This window comes from Zootoca vivipara, chromosome 3, assembly GCF_963506605.1.
Source record: "Zootoca vivipara chromosome 3, rZooViv1.1, whole genome shotgun sequence".
NCBI classification, from domain to species: Eukaryota; Metazoa; Chordata; class Lepidosauria; order Squamata; family Lacertidae; genus Zootoca; species Zootoca vivipara.
The window spans coordinates 65429464-65446972 of record NC_083278.1 but is presented as its reverse complement, the minus strand read 5'-3'; the positions used below and the strand labels follow the sequence as shown (position 1 = coordinate 65446972).

Genomic DNA, 17509 nt, shown 5'->3' with positions numbered 1-17509 from the left:
TCAGCAGTTTGGAGATATGTTAGAGTTCGCACAATACGGTGGAAGTGAGGGGGAAAACTGCAAGCAGGAGTAGCTAAACCAAAGCCTTGGAAGCCAAGATCACTTGATGCATTTTCAGGTGCGCAGGTCGATTTCTTGCCCATTGGCCCCAATTCATTTAACCGGAGGGAATGTGCCTCAGAGCGCATAACTGGATTGGGGAATAATTGAGTTCCCCTAACTTAATTTGACTGTGTATGTAAAGCAGTAATTATGAATGGTTTAAAACTGACATTTTTCTCTCCCCACTCTTTTGATGTAGCTTTTATATGAACAGTGATGGTTCTAATCCAGTTTAGTGACTTAAGTATAAGCCTGGAAGCAGTAGTATTCGGAGTTTAATTAATCTACAGCGCAAGGATGTAATCTTGTGGGTGGCTAGGAAAGTCGGCTTTTTTGGATGGAGGCTTGTAATTTTCCCTAACACTGCCAAGAAATGGTTATGTTACTTGTTCATCAGGAACGTTAGCATTCTGTGGTGTCTTTGACAGAAACGGGGGAGCCGCAAGTGACTTTTTACAACATGTAGTGTTTGAATTGGGGTTGCAAGTGGATGAAACTTGGCATGAGATATGACGTCTCCACACTCCCACCCATTTTTCCACCCCCACCCTCAGTGTAAAGCATCTGCTTGGTGAAGTTGTAAAGGAAGAGATACCCCCTAGTACTGAAAGTCTGCCATCTGCTTGGCAGTAATGCCTTCAGGATATTGCACAACTTGCCTAAGAATTTGTTTCTGCAAAACTGATCTGATGTGAGTTTCTTTGTTAGGTGCCCCAGTTCTGATTATCTTATTGCTGTCCTGCAGAGGAATTTACCCAAACAAAGAAGCTTTTTCACATTCGACTAGCGGATTAATAACGCTTTGCGTTGTTTCCCTTAGCATTTCGGTGTGTTCCTGATACAGTGATATCTCTTACAACTGTATGAGTAGATACTTAAGTTCTACTTGGAGCCAATAGCTGCGGCTTGGATCCAAGTTTGTGATTTCTTCTAAATAGGGCTCTGAATTTGTTGTTCAGAATCGCCTCATTCATGTCGGAGACTGGAAATTGGCATGAATGGGGTGGGTGGGCAAATGCAGCTCAGTAGTAGAGCACATGCTTTACATTCCAAAGGTCCAAAATGATCAGGTAGCAGCGGTTGCTAAAACCATCTGACTGACTTCTGCTCTCAGGATCTCAGACAGACTAATCAAAGCTGGGGTAATAAGGCAGGCACGTCCAACTCTCTAGAGCAGGCACCCCCAAACTGCGGCCCTCCAGATGTTTTGGCCTACAACTCCCATGATCCCTAGCTAACAGGACCAGTGGTCGGGGAAGATGGGAATTGTAGTCCAAAACATCTGGAGGGCCGAAGTTTGGGGATGCCTGCTCTAGAGACTGTGATCTACTCCCAGGGGGACAGACCAGAGTTGGTAAGCTTTTTTTAGGAAGAGTTCGCTCACCCAATACTCAGCAACCCTCCATCCTTCCCCCACTCTGTCCCCAACTCAGGGAATACAACCAACAATACCTGTTGATCGCGGTCGACCGGTTGGACATTGCTACCGTGTTTCTCCTAAAATAAGACACGTCTTATATTTATTTTTCCTCCCAAAAAACACACCACGGCTTATTTTCAGGGGATGTCTTTTTTTTTTGGTGTCTTTGCGGAGGGGGGAGAGACGGAGCGAGGCGAAACGGTGTGTGTGTGTGTGCAGAGCACAGACTGCCCACCTCGCGGGGGTAACCTCCTGCTGCTGCACCTGGGTAAGGAAAAGGGGACTTCTCCCACGCACGCACAAGAGCACCAGAAGAGTGCTCTTCGCGCTGCACTGTGCTCCCCGAAGCGGCAGCACGAAGAGCCCGGTGAGAGGCAGCTGCGGCTGCAGGTGAAGCCCGGGATCTGCGTGGGCGACTGGGGGCGAACGCACTGAGCGCTGCGGCGGTGGCGAAGAGGCGCCCGATCAGCCTGCTTCTCAGCTCAGTGCGTTCGCCCCCAGTCGCCCACGCAGATCCCGGGCTTCACCTGCAGCCGCAGCTGCCTCTCACCAGGCTCTTCGCGCTGCGCTGCGCTCCCCGAAGCGGCTCCCACCCCCGGCTTATTTTCGGGGGATGTCTTATATTTATTCTACTAATTAAAAGCCTGGCATGGCTTATTTTTGAGGACCGTCTTATTTTAGGAGAAACACGGTAGTATAAGGCTTCTTCCTATGTTATTATGATCTGATGCCTATTGCCAGGATTAAGTAGTAAACTAGTGAAGGATTGTTTTAGATAGGAGATTCATTGCCAAAAAAAGGTACTTGCCCAGAAGAAGTGCCAGATCAGATTGCTGGTTCATCCAGGGCACTATATAGTATATACTGGCTGCAGCTTTCCAGAGTTTCAGATACTGGCCTTTCCCAACCCTGCTTGGAGATATTGAGGAAATGGAAGGGGTGCAAGTCTCTACAAAGTTTATCCGTTCAGAAATCTGCAGTAGGGAGTATACAACAACATAGGCTTTCTTTTTAAAAAAGTAGATGATATCTGCTGATCTACATATTGGCACTAACAAGGTAGCATTTTGAAAGCGTACACTGTTCTGGCAGTGGTGAAGTGGTTAACATGTATTGCTTGTGAGCTTTGTAAAATCAGGTGTTCATTTTTTTGCAGTCTCCTTCAGCATTTGGTTATGCAGATTCTCCATGCAGATTCAGCATTTGGTTATGCAGATTCTCCATGGCATCATAGCACTGCAGCACAGGACAAGCAGGAGGGTCACAGTACCTTTTGTCTGCAAAGTCCTGTTGTGATGCTGGAGAATGGCCTACTGAGAAGGGAGCTGAGAGGTTGGAGGTAGATTGCAAGAGTGATTAAGTTGGAAGATGAAGAGAGGATTGCAGGATTATAGGTGGAGGCTAGGGGTTAGAGTTAGGCGTAATGCATGACTAAACCACTTTTTTTTACCTTCTGGCGCAATGCGATGCACTGGATTGCACCTACAGCGCTACCCTTTGCAGATTTACTCAGAAGCAAATCCTATTACATCGAATGTGATTACTCTCATGTAAATGTGCAAGGGATTGCTCCTAGTCAGAGCAGTGCTGTTGGGGTTGGGGAATAGAGGAAATGCTATTTCCTAAGCCCTACTGGGCTTGTGGCCAGGGCAAAAGAGCATTTATCATGATGGATAAAGAGGGCATGCGATCTGGGAGTGTATTTTTTCTCAGCATTTCAATTACCATAACTAGGCTAGAGAATAGACACGTTGGATATTTGGTGGGTTTTTAAAAATAAAAATAAATAAAATCAATATAATTACAACACCTCTCTTTCTTATTTAGGGTTGGATGATTGCTTGCAGCAGTATGTCCAAAAAATTGAACGTGAGAAGATAAACGGTGCTCAGCTACTACAGATTTCTCACCAGGATCTTGAAGAGTTGGGTATCACCCGGATTGGACACCAGGAGCTCGTTTTAGAGGCCGTGGATCTCCTCTGTGCACTGGTCAGTAAACATACGGTGTTGAAATCCTCTTGCGTTTTTCTCACCCTGGCTAATGGAATTATTTGTCAAAAGGGAGATAACTGCAGCTCCTGAGCTCTACAGCAGATTGTATCAAGAGTGAACCAGGTGAAGTTGAGTAAAAAGGCAGACCAATATCCAGGCCTCACGTCTCTTTTAAAAGAAGTCAAGTGAAGCTGATACAAAAAAATACAGTTTGCAGTTATGCATGGGGCAGCTGTTTAAGTGGTGACACCAGCCTGAACTGGCACCGTTGATGTGAATATTTCAGACTAGGGGAGCCTTTGCAGTGGGTTCCTGGAATGAATGCCTGAATTGAGACTGGATGAAGGTTAACATGTTGATTAATTGAGGCTGAACCAAAAAGTGATGAAAATTGAGCCAAGACCAAGAAGTGGAGAAAATGAGCCAAACAGGTTTGCCTGTCTTAAATGAAGTCAGCCACACCCTTCTCTATGGACAAGGTTTGGCATCTCAGAGGTGCTCCTGGATCCTGTGTTCCTGCCCGATTCTCCAATGGCTGGGGCTGCTGGTCCTTAGGCTGGTGAGCTGCTGTAGCGTAGTTTCTCAGACAGTATTTAGCACTGGTGCCCATGCTTAGGCAGCCTTCTGTTTTTGTCTACAGCTGAGCTTTTTATGTGGACTTTATGAGGAGGAGCCTATGAATACTGTTGGAAGCTGCAGCTCGTGCAGAATGCTGTCACTCATCCTTATATAGGTGGGGTAGTGATGAATTGCAGAGAGCATGTAATCCCAGTTTAAGATCACCTGTGCTGCTTCCCTATATGCTTCTACACTCAAGGAAATTGCTGGCGATGACTACTTGTTTATAGCCCTAAACTTTCTAGGGCCTTAAAGCAGGGATGACTTACCTTTCATGGTGAGAACCACAAGCACCCTTGGCCCAACCTTCAAGAGCTGCATGCCAGGGCTAAGTGCGGCCACTCCATATTCTCACTCACATACGCTGCCCACCTATGCTCACAGCCCCTGTCCTTAGCTCATCCACGTAAGCGGTTATTGGCACAGAATGCTTTTCAGAAATATTTTAATAAACAAAAGCAAATGAGACCTACCAGAAATATTGGTTATCAATGGTTCATATACTGACTGGATGGAAATGGTCAAATCTGTAGTCCATAGTTCTGTAGCAGTTCCTTAGCAGATGGGGTGTATCCATTCGTCCTCCCTTCAAAAAAAAATAAAAATCAGAACAGAAATCCAATATCTGGGCTAAGAAAAAGTGGGCTAAGAAAAAGTCATTCTTTGACCTGGATGAATGACAAAAAGGTTGTTGGTCTCATTTCATTCTGTTTCTGTTGGCTACAAGAAATAACAAGGGACAATGCAGGGCTTGTAGGGGTATCTCCTGCGTCCTTTTAGCCCCATCTCTGCACTCCAAGCTTGCCTTACACTTATAAACCCATCATTATAGTCATGATGTATCTGCTGTATTTCTTTTTTTAAAAATAAAAAAATGCAAGTACAGTCATACCTTGGTTGCCGAATGCCTTGGAACTCGTACGTTTCAGCTCCTGAATGATTGAAAACCGGAAGTGTGTGTCCCGGTTTTCAAACGATTTTCAGAAGCTGAATGTCTGGTGCGGCTTCCGATTGGCTGCAGGATGCTCCTGCAACCAATCGGAAGCCGCGCCTTGGTTTTTGAACGGCTTGGGAATCAAACAGACTCCTGGAATGCATTCTGTTGGAGAACCAAGGTACGACTGTAGAGCAATGGCTGTGATTGCTGATGCTCAGCAGAAAAGTGATGGGGCCAATATGGCAATGTTCAACTCTCTGTTTTAAGATGACTTAGGCTGTGGGTGGCCAGACACTGTCTGACAATGGCAACAATGGCATAGATATAGAGATATAGAGGGTTCCCATGGGCTTGATCAGGATGCAGTTAGGCCTATGGCTGCTCCCTGCCTTTGGAGACCATAGGTACAGTACATACGGTATACAGTGGTACTTCGGGTTACAAACGCTTCAGGTTACAAACTCCGCTAACCCAGAAATAGTACCTCAGCTTAAGAACTTTGCTTCAGGATGAGAACAGAAATCGTGCGGCAACGGCGGCGCAGCAGCAGGAGGGCCCATTAGCTAAAGTGGTTCTTCAGGTTAAGAACAATTTCAGGTTAAGAACGGACCTCCGGAATGAATTAAGTTCTTAACCAGAGGTACCACTGTACTATAGCTCTTTAGTACATGGCTCTCTAGTTAGCCTTCTCTGCCCTCCCCCCACCTCTTTAATTTCTCTTGCATTAGCGATATTGTGTTGGATACAGTTTATGACAGGGATACACTGGGGCTATGTGTTTGTTCAAATGCTGTGAACTGGTGCCAGAAGTATATAGAGTTTCATCCGTAAGAATGGTGGGAAAGAATTCTCTGTCACTCTTTTTGCCCTTACTCGGCTACATTCCGTTCATTATGTAACACTTCTTGTATTTGAGTGCATTTATTTCTTAAAATGGGCAGAGCTTTTTGCCTCCTTGTATAAAATGAGCTCATGTTTCAGAAAGGGAGGTGGGAAGGGCACAAAACAGAAATAATTTGTGCTTGGTAAACTGGGGGGGGGAGGGAGGGAGAGATTAGGTGACTTGTAACAAATCAGCTGTGTTATGTTTGAAGCAACTGACCTAAATACCCCACCCGCCTCTTTAATTATACAGTTACAAGTATCATAAGCTTTTAAAGAGGGTGCTAAGAAAGGATACAGTGGTTCCTCTGGTTACGAACTTAATTCGTTCTGGAGGTCCGTTCTTAACCTGAAACAGTTCTTAACCTGAGGTACCACTTTAGCTAATGGGGCCTCCCGCTGCCGCCGCGCCACTGCCGCACAATTTCTGTTCTCATCCTGAGGTAAAGTTCTTAACTCGAGGTACTACTTCCAGGTTATCGGAGTCTGTAACCCAAGGTGTTTGTAACCTGAGATACCACTGTATTTTAATTAGGCGACTGTATCATCTGGTAAAATTGTGAGATCACTGGACAACCTCTTGCTTGGAATAATGGATAAGGCAGCCACCTGAGGGCATTCTACCATTCTACTTTTTTTTTTTAAAAGGGGATAAAACGAACAGAGCTGGATGTCTGCCAAAACTCAAAGCTGTATTCTATCTTCTTCAATTTCCTCCTAATTTCCTTCATAAATGCAAGTTTTGACCTTGCTTAAGAAAGTTCTTGTGGCTCAGCGAAAATGACATCCCGCCCTATGTTGGAAGCAGGGTGAAGGGGAGAATATGTTGTATTTTTGGAATTGCTAGAAAGTGGTACGGCATTGTCTTCCAACCATTGTACTTGACAAGCTGTGACCCGCAAGCTATGGTGTGAAGTTGGCTTGTTTTCACTAACCTTATTTTAAGAGGAAATGTGCATAACAACAGTGCATATATTAGAAAAAGCAACATGTAAGAAATCATTATATTGGAACGTGCTTGCAAAAATGTGTTTATTAGTCAAAACTGCATACAGAAATGCGTTTATCAGAAGAAAGTCGTACAAAAAGGGCTGAAAAGCTTTCTTGAGGGTTAAGAAGAATAGCAAATTGCTGCAGAAATGTGGTGAAGTGAATTTAAGATTGGAAAAGTGAAACACGTAGAGAACTGAAGTTGACAGATTTGCCCATTGCCCAAGGATGAGTAGCGTCAGGATTGGCAGGAAGGCCACTTTGTGTGTGTGTGAGGGGGGAGCTGGATGTCAGGGTTGGCCCTCCACCCCAATCCAATTTTAAAGTGTCATTCCAGGAAATTTAATTGCTGTTGGCAAGGAGAAGAGGAGGATTAGAGTTGAACTTGGTTAATCCCTATTTACCCATGAACTTGCTGGGTAGCCCTAGGCCAAATCAGTTTCACTCTATAGTTCCAGGGACTAATAGTAATGCGGTATATTAGTGAGCAACAAACCTCTGTAAAGATGAATGCAATAAAAATGCCTAGGCGCGGCTTCTGTTCTACACTGCTGTGCAGATAGTAAATAATTGGATTGTGTGAAGTAGTTTTTATTTTATTTTAAATTTACCATTCCAGTGCCACGCCTGAAATATAGGGGGGCAATATTAGCTTTTCTGACTCTTGTTTTGACTGGTGTTGTGGGATGCATGGGTTACTGTGCTAGGCATTCTGTCTGTGTAAACTATAATAAGCCTTTAGGAAACCTTGTCAAAGGCAACTTGATCCGCAACTACTCAGATTAATGATTAACAAGGCAGGAATGTTTGACCTTAGTGTGTTCCCAGGGATGTGTGCTGTTTCTCTGTGTACGATGAAAGGGTGTGTTGAGCTGAAAGGGGGCTTCTGATATGTTTTGTATAATTGCCTATGTAAATATTTTACTAAAGAAAGTAATACGGGCCACACATTTCGCATAAAAAATACTTTAAAAACATTTGTTTTTAACCTTATTTGCCATAGTTCCTTGGAAATTCGACTGCTAAACTTGTATAGAGTAGGTGGAGAAAGTGGAGAAAGTGCCTGGTATTCTATCCTTAACCCACATGGGTGGTTTATCCACGACTCACTTCCCATTTAACTTTCCATTTTGCACCATCTCAGGTTTCCTTATTTGTGAACTGAGGACACTGTTCTCTGCTAGGGAGAGCTGTGAAAATAAATTATTATAGCCTATTTATAGAAATAGTTTTCTAAGATTGAGTGCCACTCTCTAAACTGTTGCATGAAAGGGAATAACTCCCTGACTGGGGTGGTGTTACAAGCATTTCTGTCTAGCTTGTTCCATCTGAGTTACTTGGATTTCTTTAACTTTTAGTAAGGAAGTGGCCAAATACAGTAGCTTGCATGTGTGCTCTATGGTCACCATCGCTCACAACTGAACTGAAATTCAGCAAACATTTTAGATGCACAATTCTTGAGCGGTCATGCTCATGACAACTTCCATCTTATTCTATCTGCTGGGACATGCACAGCTCCTCCCTCACACACTACATACTGGATAGAATGCATGAGTGTTGCTCTGCTGATGGAAGGCATCTGTCAGCTGAATGGTGAAAGGGACCATTTTTGACAATTCCTTCTCTTCCCCTTTAAGTATGTATTGGTGGCCTTTTTGAGTGGGTGGGAAGTTCAACAACAACAACAACAACATTTTATTTATCCCCCACCCATCTGGCTGGGTTTCCCCAGCCACTCTGGGCAGCTTACAACATATATAAAACATAGTAAACTATCAAACATTAAAAACTTCCCAGGAGAGGGCTGCCTTTGGATGTCTTCTAAAACTTATATAGCTCTTTATCTCCTTGACATCTGAAGGGAGGGTGTTCCACTACCGAGAAACCTCCCCCCTTGGTTTTGTTGTTTGTTTGGTGGTTTTGCTTTGTTTTATAAGTTGTTTGGAGTTGCACTGGCAAGAAAAAGCGACTAACAAATTTAGTAAGTTATACTAAATTCCCCTGAAGGCAGCCCCTCATGCCCTGCAAAATCTGTTAAGGGTTTTTTTTTTCTAAGCCTCTGGAGCACATGTTGAGATGGGGGCCGTAGGGAGACTGAATACTGCCTCACTCACTGTTCCACTGATGGATACCTTCCATCAGCTCAGAAACACACATTGGATTCCACCCATTTTCAGCAGGGAACATGCTACATAAGATCTCTCATTTATTTTTAGACACGTGTGCCATCTGCTTCTCATAACTGAGCTCAGGGCAAACCTGTTCCCCCCGCCCCTGAGTTTCGGTAGAAGCCACTTGTGGGCAGCTTTCATTGGCCTGCTCTGATGTCTATCATGATCTCCCCACCACCTTCTTGGAACATATTTTCATATGACTTCTGGCTTTCATAGGCTTCTGGCTTCCACTCCTCTAGTGTGGCAGAGAGTAGGTGTTTAGAATCTTTTGCCTCATTTTTTAAAAATTTTGTTGGATCATCAGGTTCTAATAAATTGTCATTAATGCTAACTATAGCTTAAAACAGGTGTGGGCCTTCATGTTTTGCTTGTGAGGACATTTTGGTCAAGCCACACCCACCTGCCATACACATGTGGGGCAGGCAAAGAAGGTTAAAGTGAAAGCAGTTTTCCAGTTGCCTGCAAAGCCCTTTGCAGAGCACTCCGCAAGACCCAACAGTCAGCTGATTGTCACATGGTTTGATTGTAACATCAGGTAATTGACAGGAGAGTGGCTCTTCCCGCTTGCCAAAAATGGCATGTTGAGGTTGCGGGAGATAAAAATCTATGCTGCTGACCAGCTCCAGTCCTGCCCCCGGCCTGCTACCAGGGTGGATTTGATTTAAATCACTAGTCATTAAGACTTGATTTAAATCATTTTTTACAGGAAGACTCATTCTTGCTGGTATAATCTTAATATTTACAACCAGATGAAGGTTTTTGAAATAATAAATTTTCAGTGTACCATATTCCGGCGTATAAGGCGACTGGGCATATAAGACAACCCCCAACTTTTCCAGTTTGGGATATACTCGCCGTATAAGAAATACGACCCGGTGTATAAGACAACCCCCGACTTTTGAGAAGATTTTCCTGGGTTAAAAAGTAGTCTTATACGCAGGAATATGCAGTAGTTTTTACAGTTATATCAAGAATGACTGATTTGGTTATACTGTTAGAAATACAAAGACAGGTAATTATAAAATTATTGTTTATATTTGGACAACTTTTCTGCTGGACTTCATTGGAAGGAGAAAAAATCATTCCCTTAATAACAATGTAAACAATTTATTTAACAAAACAATAACATTATAGCATATGTATCCATGTGGTTAAACGATTTTTAAAAACAACAACTTAGACTGAGTTTTAGCACACATGAAAAACTTAAAACAAATCCTTATTTATCTCCCGTTTGGATTACTGCAATGCGCTGTATGTGGGGCTACCTTTGAAGGTGACCTGGAAACTACAACTAATCCAGAATGCAGCAGCTAGACTGGTGACTGGGAGCAGCCACCGAGACCACATAACACCGGTCTTGAAAGACCGATATTGGCTCCCAGTAAGTTTCCGAGCACAGTTCAAAGGGTTGGTGTTGACCTTTAAAGCCCTAAACGGCCTCGGTACTGTATACCTGAAGGAGTGTCTCCACCCCCACCATTCTGCCCAGACACTGAGGTCCAGTACCGAGGGCCTTCTGGTGGTTCCCTCATGGCGAGAAGTGAGGGAACCAGGCAGAGGGCCTTCTCGGTAGTGGAACGCCCTCCCATCAGATGTCAAAGAGATAAATATACCTGACATTTAGAAGACATCTGAAGGCAGCCCTGTTCAGGGAAGTTTTTAATGTGTGACATTTTAATGTATTTTTAATCTTTATTGGAAGCTGCCCAGAGTGGCGGTGGAAACCCAGCCAGATGGGTGGGGTACAAATAATATATTATCATCATTATTATTATTATTTCCTGATGAATAGCCTTTGGACTATAAAGTACCAGTAACTTAAATAGAAAACTATCTTTAGAAACATTTTTCCTCCAAAAGCATTGTACAGTATTTTAAAAATCTGTTTTAAATTTTAAAAAATCCAATTTAAATTTTTAAAAATCTGATTTTTAAATATTTTTTTAAATAATAATTGATTTTTATCTACCCTGCCTGATAAAGGTAAAGGGACCCCTGACCATTAGGTCCAGTCGTGACCGACTCTGGGGTTGCGCGCTCATCTCGCATTATTGGCCGAGGGAGCCGGCGTATAGCTTCCAGGTCATGTGGCCAGCATGACAAAGCTGCTTCTGGCAAACCAGAGCAGCACACAGAAACGCCGTTTACCTTCCCGCTGTAGCGGTTCCTATTTATCTACTTGCATTTTGACGTGCTTTCGAACTGCTAGGTTGGCAGGAGCTGGGACCAAGCAACGGGAGCTCACCCCGTCACAGGGATTCGAACCGCCAACCTTCTGATCAGCAAGCCCTAGGCCCAGTGGTTTAACCACAGTGCCACCTGGGTCCCATACCCTGCCTGATACCCAGGTTTAAAACATGTAATCTTCATGCCAACTTCAAAGTGAGCTTGCTTAAACTAACCATAGTTAAGCATAACCACAGTTCCATGTTTGGATGGCAAGCTGTGGTTAAGTACGGTAAGCGGAAACAGAAATTCCTCCTCCCAGTCACATGTGGAGAAGGGTAAAAACAAATGCCCAAGGCTTGCTGTGGCCCAGTCACATCATGCTGGGCTACAGTTTAGCATGACGATCAAATGCAGACATAAATTGGAATAATGGGTTGTTCCTCATTGCATAATTGCTTTCAGGAGTTAATCATGCAGTTACACCCTCATTTTATAATGACGCCTAATTATTTGAAATATAGACCCTGAGAATTCAGCAGCTCAGAAAACTCTTTGTTTTGTGCCATATGATTGTTGCAACTTGCTTGACCCAAACAGTGGCTCACTGCTGAGCGCTTTTACCCTTTCCTAGAGGGGATGATGTTTAGAGGGGATTCCTTGCCCATTAGTAGCATTTGAGGGTTAATAGAAAAAAGTGCCTGTGTTGGCTTGTATATATAGCTGGAAGAACTTGGCCAGTAACCGGATTTAAAGCGTGTGGGAGGTAAAGCAGCATAATAACAAAAACAAATCTCTTGGTGTCCTATAAAAGGGAATGGAAAAAAAACTGATGGAGGACTCACATTGGAACAACTTGTCATACTTGTTTATAAGTAATTTTGAAAGGTAGTTGGTTTACATTACTGCTGTGTTTAAATGCTTGCTTTATTTATTAAATCTCTTAGTGCCTGAGAGCTGCCTTATGTAGAAAAAACTTATCCTCAATTGCTGGCTGTGTACAGATGAATTTTAGAATTGTAAGTTTATCATTTGCCTGTGTACATGTCTGCCTGTGGTCTTGGCTGCATCCAGCTTTGAAGTTTTCATAGCTCTTGAACTGCATCATAGGAAAACCGAAACCAGCCTCAAATTATGGTTAAAGCAGTTTTTTGAAATGGGGTGTGGGGGTGGCGTAGTGTCCTTACATACAGAAGCCCCTAGCTTGTATGCTGCTTCCTCCCTTTGCCCCCTACACTTTTGTTAATTTACCACTTAGTCTCAGCAAACCATACTTTACAATTTCATCTGAACTCGAGTAACTAGGGTTTGCAAATTCAGGAATGCAAACTAGGACCAAATTTGGCAAACTGTGTTTAAGGTTGCTGTTTGTTTGTTTATTAATGTTTTGAAGAATATATACATATGTGCCCGAGAGATGGATACTGGACGAGTACACCTGACACCTGGCATCCTTTGCAGGGCAGCTTTCTTCATGCTTTCAAAAATACTTTGAAAAGACATGATGGCCACTTAAATAATAAATAATGAATAAATTAAATCAAAATCTCTTCCACAGAATTATGGTCTTGAAACGGACAACATGAAGAACTTGCTTCTTAAGCTACGAGCTTCTTCCAACAATCTGCAAAACTACATTGGCAGCCGGAGGAGAAGTTCAAATTATGATGGAAATACCTCACGCAAGCCTCCTAATGAATTCCTTACTTCAGTGGTGGAGCTTATTGGTGCTGCTAAGGCTTTGCTGACATGGCTGGACAGGTAGGATATCTTGTATGCTTTTAAACACAAACATTAAGAAGGTAATCCATATCTTTTAAGAATCTGTATTCCGTCCTGATGCCGAAGAATTGATGCTTTTGAATTATGGTGCTGGAGGAGACTCTTGAGAGTCCCATGGACTGCAAGAAGATCAAACCTATCCATTCTTAAGGAAATCAGCCCTGAGTGCTCCCTGGAAGGACAGATCGTGAAGCTGAGGCTCCAATACTTTGGCCACCTCATGAGAAGAGAAGAATCCTTGGAAAAGACCCTGATGTTGGGAAAGATGGAGGGCACTAGGAGAAGGGGACGACAGAGGACAAGATGGTTGGACAGTGTTCTCGAAGCTACGAACATGAGTTTGACCAAACTGCGGGAGGCAGTGCAAGACAGGAGTGCCTGGCGTGCTATGGTCCATGGGGTCACGAAGAGTCGGACACGACTAAACGACTAAACAACAACAACAACATTCCGTCCTCCAAGCCCCCCCAAAAGCACCCCCCCCTCAGACTTTAAAGGGAAGCTGGGACAGACATTTCTCCTTGCTTGCCTTCTTGGGATTCTTTGTTTACAAATAACCTTTATCTTGCAGTATCTTAAGTGTGGAGGTAGCACTTTCCCAAGTGTACTTCAGCATAACAGCACCTCCACTTTGGAACTCCCTGTCTATTGATATTAGGCATGTGCCTTCGCTGTACTATTTTTGGTGCCTGTTAAAAAATGCTTTGTTTCAGCAAGTCTATCCAGATATGTAAATACAACACTTATTTTAATATCTAATTTTATTTTATAATGCATATTTTAGAAACTGCTGGTTTTTATTTTATTTTTAGGCTAACTTGTTTTTAACACCTGGTTTTATTAGCAATTTTAATGTATCTTCATATAAACTGTGTAGAGTTTTCGACATCTAAATGGTATATAAATCCTGCTAAATTATTTTTTTTAAAAAGTACAGTAAATAATATTGTGCCTTAAAGTGGTCTTCCCTTATGCTACTGCAAGGAAAGATTACATGGAAGTTTGCCACTTTGCATTAGGCCATTCTTGACCCAAGTTCCTTAAAACAACAATGAAATATAATCAGTCTATAACTTACAGTGAAATCCTATACATAGTTGTTCAGAAAAGAATCACATTGAATTAAGTGGGGTTTCCTCGCAGGTAAGTGGTTTAGGATTGCAGCCTGAATTTTCTGTTTCTCCACTATGCGATAAAAGGGAATTTGGAGTAGCCCCAGAGAAGTGAAGGGCTGGGAGGCAGAAAGCGTGCCTTTCATCTTCTGGATAATACTGTTGAAAAGTTAAGGTAGCTGTCATCAAGTTTGTGCCTGCAGTCTGTTTTGGACTGCAATTCCCATCAGCCTCATCGAGCACAACTGTACTGCTTGGGGCTGATACGAGTTGTAGTCCAAAAACAGCTGGAGTGCAGCAGGTTGGTGAAGGCTGATCTATGGCTACAGTTGCGGATATTTCCACAGTTTGAGGCCTGAGATAAACACAAAAGTCTCTCACATCCTGCCAGCCCTCCAAAGAACTCTGATAGTGTGACAGGAAGAGACATCATGAGAGAGATTGTGGAAATGACAGGATCTTGTTGAGAAGCTGGAATGGATTTTGTTTTTTACCAGGGCTTGGAGCTGTTGACTGGAAGCTCGCTGCATTCTTTCTTCATCCACTTTATATTGTAGCGTCCCATCCCCCCCACCCCAACCCCCCCGTTTCATTGTTTATAATATGTGCATATTGTATTTGTTGTTTGGTGAACTGCTTAGAGACATATGTAGTTTATAAATATGTAATAACTTCATCACAAATCTTTCTTTTGAATACTGTGGACCAGTTACTTATTTTCAGGGCTAATATATGTTGTGGCCTATCCTGGTTTGCTTTCCCCTTTCTGTCCATATGCCGCCACCTTTGGCAAAGCACAACATAAAAGTGGGACAAGCCTTGACTTTCCCATGATCAGAGGAACCGGGTGAGATGAGAACTCGTTGCAAGCAGAGTTTTCAATATCTGGATTAGGGTATAAGTGTGGTCATTGTAAGCAGACCTAACTAATAGGGTTTTCTTTTAAAACAACAAGCACAGGAGTTTATAGCAGACCTGTTATTAAATATGCTAACCTTGTGGTAATGACTACTGTTGTGTGGCCTCTCTTTTTTCTTAAAGGTCCATTCTTTTCTTACCACAGGACGCCGTTTACAGGGATAGCTGACTTTTCTGTCACAAAGAACAAAATCATTCAGCTCTGCTTGGATCTTACCACCACTGTTCAGAAGGTCAGTTGATACAATGTGTATATAACCCACCAACCATTCTGCATCTGACCTTGTTCCATCCACATTTTACAAAAAGGAGGGCAAAACTTTGGGTGTGTGGAAGTAACCGCAATACAATTTTACACGTAGCTTGGTAACAGAAACAAATTTGGAGTCCTGGGGATTTTTAGAAATCATTGGAGGAAGCAGGTGTATGGAGACCGTTGCCAAGTTTTGTTGCTCTGGCCTCCCACAGTCGACACTGGGGGGGGGAGCCAAAAACCCCCCCAGTGTTGTTTTTAGGAATTATTTACTTGGTAAGGCTATTAATTTAGCTTGTTGTAAAACTCCACACCTATAAGTCACCCAGTTACTCGGCAGCATTTTATTGCATGAGTATGTGGGTCACATTTTATGAAAATCTGGGCCATGTATAAGCATTAATCTTCCCTAGATAATTTGTAATGCTTTCTTTATTTGAATTTCCTTTTTTTTCGACCAATGTGGTATAAAGGCTGTCTTGTGATAAACCAGTTCTCATTATGCATAGCTATGTGTGTTTTCTGCAGTAGCCCCTTCAGTTATAAAACTATAGTGGATGAGGCACATCTCTGGTTCTATTTTAAATATACTTTAAATGCTCGTTTCTTTACTGTGGGGGTTGATTTAGGACATGGCAGATGTTGAGATGCATTTTAAATGGCCTATTTTGTCTTCCTTCGGTTTTATAATTTTAAAATACAATTAGATAATGTTAAGTTTTAAATATTTTAGTGTTATATATTTCTTTGATTGTAAACCGCTTTGAGAGGCAGTCTTCCCTGAAAGGTAGTATTGCTGCCCAGAATTTAGCAACATGGCCATGCCCTTTCCCATCCTGGATTGAATGCTAAATATTTAAAGTCTCCCCTAGATTTAAGCTGGGCTCTCCATCTTGAAATTTCTGCTCATGCACTTTTTCAAAAGTAGAGAAAACACTATAATCTTCTAAACGAGCTTCTTTTAGTTCAAAGTCTCCTTGTAGTTTTTGCTGAGTAAATAATACTTTGACTTGAATTCTTTCAGTGGCATATTTGGAGAGGGTTCTTTTATTTTTGTGTTAAAAGCACACACACGACCAAAGGCTTTAAATGTGTGCACACATTCTGAATCAAGAAGTGAAAATGGAGTTTCACTGGTGCCACAGAGCTTTCCTGGCCACAGCTTCCAAACATTGCCCCCCCCCCCCCGAAACTTGAAGACCTTTCAGAGCAGAGTGGGATCTGACATCGGAGTCTGCTTTTTTTGGGGGGGGGGAGCTGGCATAAATCAGAGCTCCCTGCCCCCCTTGTGTGAGCAGAAATGCCTTCTGCTCATGAAAGGCACAATGCATGTTGTAAAGTGCATGTTGAAAGGGAAGGCTTGTAGCTCAGTGGCAGAGCACACTTTGTATGCCAGAGGTCCCAGGTTCAATCCCTGCTGTCTCCAGGTAGGGCCGGGCAAAACATCTACCACCTCTCTGAAACTGTGAAGAGCTGCTGCCAGCCAGTGTTGACAATATTGAGCTAAATGACCGCTGTTTGACCCTCTGTTTCTTTAACAAATCATTTTACCTCTTGTGAGTAAAGGTTGAGATAGAAAGGACCATGTGTGCTAGATGTGATATTACTTATATTTCTTGTTAGCGGAATCAGATCGTGGAAGGTGCAGATATATTGCCAAAATCACATGTGAATTTTCTTGTGAATGTAAAATGGAGTCCTTGGTTTCCACTGGGTTTTTCTTGTAGAAGGTGCATGCAGAATCTGCTTGCATGAAGGGAATAGTTGCTGCATGTGAGTAACTGTGGTTTTGCATGGAGAGCAAGCCTTTCTGGACCGTTGCCAAAGGCATCTAAATGTCACCTGTATTTCACACATCTTTTACTTACTGTACAAGTCAGCAGTGTCAAAAGTGTTGGTTTACTGCTGCATAAGGGTCTTCCACTAATAGAATATTTGCTTTCTCTCTTTTTTTTAAAAAAGGACTGTCCTGTGTCTGAAATGGAAGATAAAGTTCTCAGTGTAGTAAGTGCAAAAGTTTCTGTTTAAACTCTTTCTTTGAATGCCTTCCTGTTCAAAACTGCTCTTAGAGACAATACTGATTTGAAAAGAAGCTTTGTGTATTAATGGAGCTCACATACCTTGTGCTGCTTGCATTGCGTTCTTCTCTCTCATCCGA

General features: G+C 42.7%; 1 protein-coding gene across 1 annotated transcript in view; it reads left to right on the top strand.

Moving 5' to 3' along the window:
- Positions 1–17509, top strand: part of CNKSR3 (CNKSR family member 3) — a 66934-nt gene that overhangs the window by 28450 nt on the left and 20975 nt on the right. The window contains exons 2-5 of the mRNA XM_060272769.1: positions 3350–3513; positions 12845–13047; positions 15244–15331; positions 17314–17355. Coding sequence (XP_060128752.1) covers positions 3350–3513; positions 12845–13047; positions 15244–15331; positions 17314–17355 — 497 coding nt within the window. The remainder of the gene's footprint in view (positions 1–3349; positions 3514–12844; positions 13048–15243; positions 15332–17313; positions 17356–17509) is intronic.